Below are 10,812 nucleotides of genomic sequence, written 5' to 3'. Positions count from 1 at the left end.
AGTCGTGTCAGACTAGAGCCAGACTTCGATACTTATCTGAACCCTCCGCTTCCTACACTTGACCTGACTTGTCAATATGAGTTAAAGAGAGATTAATTCAACTTGCAGTTCACCTCGAACCTCTCCTAGATTGACTGGCGTAGATACAACCAATAAAGAGCTCTCTGAGCCTACAGAAGCTACGATTATTAATAAATCTGACCTTGAAACACCTCACAGTTAGAAAATAACAGCATTACAAAAAGGCAGGATTCTGTAAAATGTGAACCAGCAAGCGTACGAAGCGAACCTGATGTTTACCCTCAGGCCAGCCTCTCATGCCAGACCAGATTTGATCTGCCAACCATTTACTACCAACTGTCTCCAACGCCAAGCAGCATGCTCGTCCCCACGCACACCATACACCTGGTGGTTTATTTCCAGCGTCTTTTCTTCCCCCCCTTCTCAATGGCAGCAGTTTCTCTGCTTGACGTCTCCACTTCATGCATCCACTTGGCCACGTGCCTGGAGGATAAGACGGCAATTATTTCCTCACTGAGATGATTCTGCTAGATTACATAAATCCATATCTAATTCACACAATATGGCAGCGGGACAGCAGAAAATACTCAGTGTTCTTCGTGTCGGTAAAATCCTCAGAGACGTGTCAGACAACAACCACCGCAGAGGGGTTTGAATGCGTCCCTCTGGTCAGTCGAACCACAGAAGACTTGATCGCTACAAACACACCAGGACAAACATTTAGAGGTTTGGACGGAGAAACACTGAGCGTGGAGCCTGTGAGGATTTGAAATCTCCATTTACCCTTCAGTGCTGGTGGAGGCAGATGGTTTCTGCTCTGCTCACACACCTCATCCCCAGCTTAGGGAATAGCAGGAGTGGTTAAAATGAACAGAGTCGACCTTTTAATTAAGTACATGGACCATCATGGCTCTGCTTTAATCACAGACAAAGTATTCTCTGTCCTTGGCTTTGGTTTCATAATAGTACAGACACCGGACTCACTTTTTGTGGCCTGGAGGGAGGTGAAGAAATTCTTATCTTTGTATATTTTATAAGCAGAAATATATAAAGATTTTAGAAGACACACAAAATAGCGACAATTTATCTAATTCATTCATGGCAGTTTCAGTGTTATCTGCTTTTCCTGAGAACATGGATTAAGTTTTATAAATGAACATTATCCTGAAACCTTTATGTTTGATCTATTCCTGTAAACATGTCGAATCAACATACAGTAGCTGCAGGCTTTCCTTTTCATATTCAGTCTTTTTTCATGTTTGCTAACGAGAGCGACTACGTTAAAAAAAACCTATAGGATGAAACTGTGCTTTAATCCTGCTGTACCCCACCTACCCCAGCATCTTATTTTTAGTATTTACTTGTATTTGTAATCTCAGATTAGTCTTTGCGAGTCCACTTTTCTTCTAACGTGCACAAAAGTTCTCTGAGACATCATTTAGAGATTTAGAGATGCACTACAGTCAAACTCTTGATGATACCTCTGTGAGAACAGAGCATCCTCACATCTGTTCTTTTTAATCATGCCTTTCACCCAAAATGCTGAGCTTTTAAAAAACGTTTTAACTGCCTCCTATGAACGTGCTCAGTGAAAAGAGTTTGGTCACTCAACTGAGCAACGTGACGATAAAGTTTCCGCTGCCGTACCACCAGACTACAGCGCGGCTTCATTCCTCAGGCTGTGAGACTCCTCGGCTCATCTTTTCACCTTTAATCTTCAAAATGAGCAATGCAAGAAGAGGTTTTATCACAAAGAAAACAATAAATAACATTAAATACAACATGCGTATAAGCCACTTTTGGGGCGATACTCTTGACGACTGACTTGATGATAAAAAATATGACATCTTTGCTAATTTCCTTATTTATTCAAGTAAGTTATCTTTCAATTTCCATGTTTTAATTCCCATAGAGAAAGAAGAACTGAACAGGTGTTAAGGCCTGGTTATTGAATTGACTTTTTATTGTGGTAACAGTTCATTTTGTGGGTATATACAGTCGACCCCTGACCATGAAGCATCCTGGATGAAACTCATTATTGGTGAAACAGAGTTCAGTTGTTACGCTTTAAACCGATAAATTACAAACTACTCAACCTAGTTTAGAGTTTGTCACAGTTTGTCTAAACAGAAGCATTCAATTCAACATAATAACAATAATATTGTTTTCAATTACATATTGATGAAAAAACACTTACTTGAGTTTACATGGAGACGTTCTTTTCTCTGGAAGTCAACAAGCCGCTTTTAAACTCATCACAGCTACTGTCTGTCATGTTACAGTCCTCTGTGTCACGTGTGATAATACTAAAGAACTATTGTCTGGCAATAAGTTTAATTATGTGCTCTTTTTTTACTTTACCTGAGTATATATGTATACTTGCACTCGACTAGTATGTATTTCAGAGGCAAATATTGTACTTTCAACTCTGCTACACTTATCTGACAACTATAGTTACTTTACAGATTACACAACAAAACAATATGTACAGTACACTTTACATATTAAATGTGCATTATGTAATTTCAGGGAAGAAATTTTATTCAGAAGAGAAAAAAAATCTTCATTGAAAGTTTGTTTTTTTATGCCTAAACAAACTAAACAAACAAACTCTCTTTGTTTTCTTGAATGAATAAACTGAATAAACAAACCGACCTTAATGGACAACACAATTTCACATTGTTTACTTTGTTTATATTTGGCGGACCCTGCCACCTTTCTAGCTTTAAAAAGAGTTCTGGGACCTTATTTTCCTCTGAGAACAGCTTGTTTATTCACTTATGGAAAAAGTTAATATTCTGAGTTTGTATTATTTCCTCATTAATATTGTAAATATTAAAATTCTGAGTTTGAATTTCTTCTCCAAACATTCACAGTGCCCCTTTAATGCATTAGTAATAATAATCTAATATCATAATATGTAATATAACAGCCATTCTTCTAGTATAGTATTACATTGGCTTGTGCTAGGAATCTATTCTGGTTGTTTACATCTGTAGTATGGTTTTGTTTTGTGTTTGTACTCCACACCACGATGTAGTGGTCAAGAGTAAATAAATAAAACAAATGGAAGAAAATAAAAAGATCTGGATATAAATGTGAAAATGTGTTATAACTGAAAAGAGACCGGACTTAAACATGTCATTTCTTCATGGTTCTTCAGGAAGTAGGTCAAAGGAAGTGAAGTGATGTCATCAGTGTGATTTTTATTTCAAAACAATAGACTTTTGTCAGATGATAACATGACTCCACTCTAGAGGACGATTACTTTCATTATATTTTGGAATTTTAGCTTTTTGTATAATTTCTCTCATATAGTTGATAGTTGTGTACACATTATGATAGAAAAAACATGGTTTTGAACTCAAAACACTGCACTTTCCTTCTATAATACATGACTGTGTGGACAACTGTGGCGCTTGGAATGTAAAATAACTGATTAAAAAACAAATATTGCTAAATCGATGCCCCGAGAGGCAGTAACTGCTCAAATAACTTGTTGTTTTATTGTAAAACGTGAACAAATACTACAAATTATGATCAAATTTATTATAAAAAAGTGTTTTTCAGGTGTAAAAAGTCTGCTGACAGAAACATGTTTCCACAGAGTGACCCGGTAATATGAAGGTGAGGGTAAAGCCTGTCCACCTCTGAAGCCAGTGCAGTCCCCTCTCCTCTGAGCCTGCTGGGCGTCAGGTATGCAGCTTTAGTCCACCATCTAGTGGTAAACGTGTCTGAGCCAGTGTGTCTGCGCTCCCAGCAGCCCACCGTTTCATTTGCTCAGCGTGCGGACCTGTTGATTCATCCCTCCTGTCTGAAACTCACCTGGTCTCGGGACAGGTGCATCGCTCCTCAGAGGAAGAGGAGGAGGAGGAGGAGGAGGAGAATCCAATTAAAGTCTGCACGAGATGAAGTTTTTGGAGGAGGGAGCCATTCATTGCTGACCCACATAAAAGTGACTCACTTCTCCGCCGCCAGCTCGTGAAGATGATTGGGATTATTTCCATGCCTCTCGCCGGTCCCCATGCCTGTTTACGTTCATGTGAGCTGCTCTCCCCTGGCTCGCAGCCACCCCGCGGTATTTATAGCCAAACAGCTGAGTGATCAGCGCTCAAGGAATCCTCGCAGAATCCACCTCGAAGCGCTCAACTTGGACCCGAGTGAGAATTTAAGGATCCCACCTGATCTGATCTGATCTGTTTTGACGATGAAGGAGCGCGCGTCGCCTCAAGGTAAACCTGTCACCTTCATTAATCCTGTCATTGGTTAATTGATGTTGTTTTTTTTGTTTGCTTCCTGTCTCGCGCGCCTCATCCATCCCTCTATCCCCCTCGCAGTGAATATTTTTAGCATCTATTATTTCCACTTGTTGTAAACAGCTGCTGCTCCGTCTATTTTCCTCTTTGTTCACTTGCGTCAAACACTTAACTCCACCAGAAGAAAGCATCCTAATTAGCATCTCAGCCCACTTAGTGTATTTCTCAAACCATCGCAGACCTGCAGCCTGACGCGCGCACATGAGAGGGAAAGGGGGGTCGGGGGGGGGGGGGGTCCGCCTGTTGTCTCCAGCAGCTCTGCAGAGGTTGCACTAATTAAAAGCGAAGGAGATCACAGCAAATGATCTGAATTCAAAAACGGGAGAGCGTCTTCACACAGGTGCTTTAACTTTAATGAATCACGCAGATGAGGTGGACGCCTCTTGTAGCCACACCGATGCTTTTATCTCTAATCAGCCCTGATTAATTTCATTTGTTTGTCTGAGTAACGCAGATGCCGCGGATTCACCCTCCACATCGTCCCCCCCCCCTGCTGCTTTCTCCAAGGTGTGCCTTGGTGAGTGCCTTGACATTTAATTCCCCCACAGCCTCCATCTGCAAAGCCCACCTGGCAATTAAAGGTATCACATATCTTTTGAACTTGCTGCTAAAATCAGAGGCAGAGCTCGCCCGCCAGAGCCTGCGATGGAGCCACCCGCGTAAATGTGCGCGCTGACCTTGTGAGCCTCTCCCCGCTTTCAGTGCTGCGTTCGAGGGCAGAGCTCAGCTTCAGACTGTGTCCAGTTCATGTCTGAGGAGCCCTGCTGATGATGAGTGAGTCACTGTGCCTTTTGCTTCAGCTCTCCCACACTCAGTCATCTTCCTTTCAGCTGCGGCTCAGTGGAAACAGCCTTGTTTCGTCTGTCTCCGACTGGCTCGCCTCGAGAACTTGCTGTTTTCCAGCCTTGCCACTTCATCTCCCTCATATTTCTTCTGTCTCGGTTACACACACACGTCTATGCTTAAGTGGCAGCAGCAGCAACAACAACAACAACAACAGGATGGTGGTTTAACAGGGCTGGAATCATAGGAGCAGATTAGAGCGATGAGAAAGTCTAAACTGTGGTCAGAAAAGAAAATCTCACCTCTCCTAATGTGTCCTCATTACTTTTTACTACACCCACTCTCTGCACAAAGTCTTATTCTGCTCACCAGTACAATTACTGGTGCTATTTCTGCACGGCTGCTGATTCAAAGCTTTTGCTCCTCCAGTCATACAGTATGCACTGCCAGCATCAAAGATCCCTTCTGGCTGAGCTGATCATTTAGATCACACAGTAGGAGTTGAATAGGTGGCATTGGTTCTGAATTAAAGATGCATTGTTATGTAGGAGAACCTAGTTCTCGTTCCAGGAACCGTCAGTATATCTGTTATGTGTCTCTCATCCATATTCCATAATCACCATCCGTCATAAATTACGGTAGTTTGCTTTAAAGAGCGAACCGAGAGTCCACGCTGGAGAAAGTGCTACTTCAAATGATAAAAAAACGAGGTGTTACTTGCTTGTGATAAGTAAACGAGTGTGTGCCAATGGAACAGGTGGAAAAGTGTGCCCTCTGTCTCAGTGAGACGCTACTTTCTGTTAGCGTGTCTCATATTAACCCGTTCATACACAAATTATTCAATCACAAAGTATTTTTTTCCCAATGTTTACTATGAAACAACATCACCTTGACTTTTTGCATTGCATGTTATATTGAAGGAAGGCAGTGGACATCATGCAACGACCGAATACAAAGTGATTCAGGAATGAAATTTCAAGTGAAGCTTCGTAGTCCACAAAACATTTCTTGAGCCTCACAGCAAAACAGAGTTGCCGCATTCTCCTAAACAACTGAAGTAGATAGAAACTTGTTTTAACATGATGAAAACAACCAGAAGAAACGTATAAAACAGCTCCATACAGCTCATGTGGTATAATCTAAGTTTCCAGAAGTTCAGAGATCCCGAATTGATTTGAAAAGATGTTACTCACACCCTCGACGCCCAGTCAAGCTTGTGCACCCTCTTCAGACAGGTTGTGCACTTTCACCCTAGCAGCTACAGTGAAGATATTGGCCGATAAAGGGTGTAAATATCATCTTTTCAAAAATAATTTGGGATCCCAGGCTTTCCGGAGACTATGATTTCCATTGCTATTTTATGTTCTAGTTGGTTGTTATAATGACTGACTTTGAATTTTTTTGGGTGAACTCATCCTTTAAATCGTCATTAGTATATAATATCTGGGAGTCGTGAACGTCTGTACCAAATTTTGTGCCAATCGTTCCAGCAGAAGCTGATTTTTAATGGATTGTCATAACGTTGACCGACGATTCATCCTCTGGGGACCATGAACATCCTTATGAAGTTCATGACCAGTCCATCCAGTGGTTGAGAGTTGAGATAATTCATTCTGATTACCACCTGACCGATATCACCGTCCCTGCAGCCAATAGACAAACAGAGAGGGGATACATATATGTATGTGATGAGGATGTGAAGTGTCTTCTGAGCCGTGTTTCATGAGTGTGTTTAAAACCTTTCACTCTTTTTTTTCTGCCTCTCTACCCTTTTTCTTTTCGTAGCATTATGGTGAAACCGCCACTCCTCTGTAGAGATGCTCACCAGATCAGACCAGTCCCTCTCCCTCTCCCTCTCCCTCACACCCAAACGCCACTCTCCATCCAGCTGTGGTCCAGATGGAGACAGGCACGTCCAGTCCTCCCTGTCCCTCCCCGAGCCTGAGCCCTGGAGGAGGCCCAGCTCCGCTGCCCGTCCCGGCCTGGCTCAAGGAGCCCGCTCCAGCTCCCTGCAGGTCCCTCATGCCGTCCCTGAGCACCTGGGGCTGCCCCCTCGAGCAGCCAGCTTTGATGTGCCTCGTGGTCAGGACGACGGCTCGTCCGATCAGGGTTCAGGTTCTCTGAGCCCCCACGGCATGCAGCGGCGGCGCGGAGGACTCGTGGAGCAGAAGGACATCATCATGGCTCACCAGGCTCACAAAATCCAGAGCACGCCGCAGGCCCGCAGGAAGGAGTGGGAGTGAGTATAAAAGAGATTCAGAGGCAAATGATTCCTCTTAAATTGTATGTTTAAAGATGATAAATCACCATGGAGGAGGATGAAAGCATCGGTGTAAGAACACCATTATACAGTATAACTGCTCAACCTGTTGAACCTTTTTAGTGGGTCCGTTATCACAAACACACTGTGAAGCTGCAGAACTTTACTTTAAATGTCTAACAAGGTCCCGAGGCTTTTAAAGATATGAAGTATGTCGTGCTGAATTTTAAGGAAAATTGACAAAAGTGATGCAAAAGGATGCAGAATCTTCCCTTTGAAGTGGTGACGGCGATGATTTCCATATTTCAGTCGATAAACCTTTTTTTCACGCAGACACTTTGACTCGTCGGGTGTAATTAATAACATTAACGATGGCTCAATTCCGTCTAGCCTTCGTTAATGTTATTAATTACACCTGTTCTTGTCCTGCTATGGTGCTTCAGATCGTCTATCATGAAAATGACCCGTAGATCTGTGACATACTGTCGCTTCAACAGTGTAACAAGCAGACACAGATTACAGTTTCTGACATAGTTGATGAACTTAAAGCTGCGCTAATCAATATTTATACTGTAAATGAACAATGGGTTTATCACCCGGCAGATCTACAGAGCGTTTTAATTTCTTTCAGCTCATTGTTTTGGTTGAATGGCCCACAACTTTACTGTTTTGTTTCTTTCTCACAGCTCTCATCAGCCTCGTTTACGACCACATCTGGCAGCTGTTTTTTTTTATTTGTTTTTTGCAAAAATGTTAAGTTAACCTACTATGCTTATAGTATATATAGCATATAGCAATTAAAGAGCCTGATGTTTCTCTCAAGAGTAGTTGGAGGCGAAAACAGAGCTCACTCGAGTGAATAATGCACACACAGAAAACGCATCCAAATGAGTGGTAATGGTGCGCCGTGTTGCTAAAAGTGTAAATAACAACTGTCTGCTGTGGCAAACGACACCATATGAACTTTACAAGACGATATGTCCGTTTTTTGTTTTCAATTTGTTGCCCTCAAGTGGCCAGAAATATTAATATAATTTATTTTTTATCTCAACGTCAATCTAGTTATACTATATGTTGATTGTGCTGCTTTCAACTCATTGATTGCTTATTTATTTAGAGGTCCAGTCTGTAAGAAAGAGTCTGTTTAGAGATGATAACTCACCATGGAGGAGGATGAAAGCATCAGTGTAAGAACACCATTATGCTGTATAGCTGCTCAACCTGTTGAACCTTTTTAGTGGGTCTGTTATCACAAACACAAACGGTGAAGCTGCAGAACTTTAAATGTTTAACAAGGTCCCGAGGCGTTTAAAGACATGAACTATGTCGTGCCTGATCTTCAATCCTTAGGCTTTAGTATGTGAAGAGCTGGGAATGAGACTTAAAAAAACAACGTCCACGATGATACTGTTTCACAAGTAGAATAGATGATGCATTTTTTAAAAAGCTGATAAAAAAATAAATCATTGTTGCGTTCCGCCTCCTTCTCTCCTAAGACAGACTGTTTACCTGCATACTACCGAAGCCTGCTCAAACATGACTGACCAGAAAGCTTCTGACACCAAAATCTCATGTCTTGCCTTTAGATTCTGCGTTTATATGTGCATTCATTGGCGCGTTGCAACATTTCTACATCGTTGATCAGCGGAATAATGTCAAGCCATCGACTGGACTGTGTGCCACATCATTCATGTGTCCTTGTGACCCACTCTTATAAACGTTGTCCCATTGTGCTTCAAGTGGTCAGAAAATACCACAATATTCAAGGTTCAAGGGTTCAAATGATTAACAATTTCCGTATAAAGTATAACGCTTTTATTGTTGTTTTGTTGCTTAGCTACGAAGTGCTTATTTCAGCAGCGATACATACCCAGAGGCCTTTGTTTCCAGCATTGTTGTAGCTCCACCAATGAATCACCAAATCAGTTCCCACTGCTTTCATCACTTGATTTTTTTTTTTTTAATGCCTGTGTCACATTGTTGCCGTGGTTTACTGTAATCAGATACTGGATAGCGTTATTAATGGCGGCGCTGAGGGTGCTTGCGTGTGAACCTTTGAACTCTGGAGCCACATCGCTCTGATTATCTGCTTCCCACCACTCGAATGTGGAGTGGCACTCCATCAGCGTAACCCCCAACCCACCATCAAGCCCCCTCCCGCCTCCTCCTCCTTCCTCTATCTCCTGATTTTCTCTTTACTGTACCTCCACCACCCACTCCACATCAACTTAACTGGTGTATTGTCATACAGAGAATTGTCATTCTGTCATTCTGGCTTTTCATCTTTTTCAAGCACAGAAACACGCGACTTTAATCAGTTTTTCTCAGTATTTTCTTATTTTCAACATGTAAATGTTGACTGTATAAGCAACTATAGCACATAAAAGTACAACATATTTAATGAGGGGCTAAAGAATAAGAGCAGAACATTGATTTCATGGCTCTACTTTACATGTATTGTGGTTATTTGTCCATTAGGGGATGCTAGGGAATCAAAGTAGAAGAGCAGCAGGGAAGCAGCACATGAGCTAAGCAGCAGAGTTTGGACATTGTTGACTTTTTCTGCACCACTAAAACATGAATGATATTTTATAAAACTGCATGATGAAATAAAAAAAAAGAGATGCAAATCAATGAGAGAAATTGAAGTTCTACATGATGACTTTAGAGAGTGAGAAAACCTTTTATCTCACGACAGAAACTTCAGCTTCACAGATGAATTTTTAACATTTTGAACTTATTTCGGTGTTAATCTGCCGGGGTGTGAGACTGCTCTGAAACCACAGCCATGATGTAGATATGTTTCAAGGTAATCTGCCCTGATATAAGCGCCAGTTATTGGTCCAATCAATCTGACATAACTCAGTACTAGAGGATGTCTGTTGCTAGGGAACAGAGAGAAAAATAAAATGCTAAAACCACTCCAGTCAACGTTGGATGAAAGCCTGTCTGCAATTATATAAATGCTCTTCAGAGTTCTGGCACAAAGTACGCCCATTAACGTTTTAACTTGCAGTGCATGTCACCTGCAGCCTTGCTTCATCCGTCTTCCCCTATATGATATTTCATAAGATGCTATTTTGCTGGACCGTGGACGTTAAAATGAATCTCAAGCTACTGCTGCTCTTCTTCTGTCCTGATGTAAGGCACTAATGTACCCTGTGATCAGCTGCTAAGTTCATTTTTATTCAAAGTTTCCCCGAGCGGTTTGATGTTAGCTTTTCTACTTTTGCCGCGAACAGTTCACGCAGCTATTTTTAGAAGGCTTTGAGTAGGCTGTGAGCAAGAGCATCACAAAAGCCAAACACTGTTAAAGCAGACTACATCTGGTCATACATGCGGTACAATGGATAATCAGTGTAATGACGGTGCTGTGCAGGAGGCTGTCAGTTTCCTGAAGATGTCCAATGACCTTGATGGAGGGGAGGTGTG

General features: G+C 41.8%; 1 protein-coding gene across 1 annotated transcript in view; it reads left to right on the top strand.

Moving 5' to 3' along the window:
• Nucleotides 1-3,559: 3,559 nt before the first annotated feature.
• The window catches only part of cacna1eb (calcium channel, voltage-dependent, R type, alpha 1E subunit b), a 66,081-nt gene continuing 58,828 nt past the window's right edge, over nucleotides 3,560-10,812 (top strand). Inside the window, exons 1-2 of the mRNA XM_084369047.1 lie at nucleotides 3,560-4,253; nucleotides 6,906-7,359. Coding sequence (XP_084225173.1) covers nucleotides 6,938-7,359 — 422 coding nt within the window. The 5' untranslated portion in view covers nucleotides 3,560-4,253; nucleotides 6,906-6,937. The remainder of the gene's footprint in view (nucleotides 4,254-6,905; nucleotides 7,360-10,812) is intronic.

Source organism: Pagrus pagrus (assembly GCF_965226575.1).
Source record: "Pagrus pagrus genome assembly, chromosome: 12".
Lineage (NCBI taxonomy): Eukaryota > Metazoa > Chordata > Actinopteri > Spariformes > Sparidae > Pagrus > Pagrus pagrus.
The sequence above is the reverse complement of the archived record's forward strand: the minus strand, read 5'-3'. Positions and strand labels throughout refer to the sequence as shown.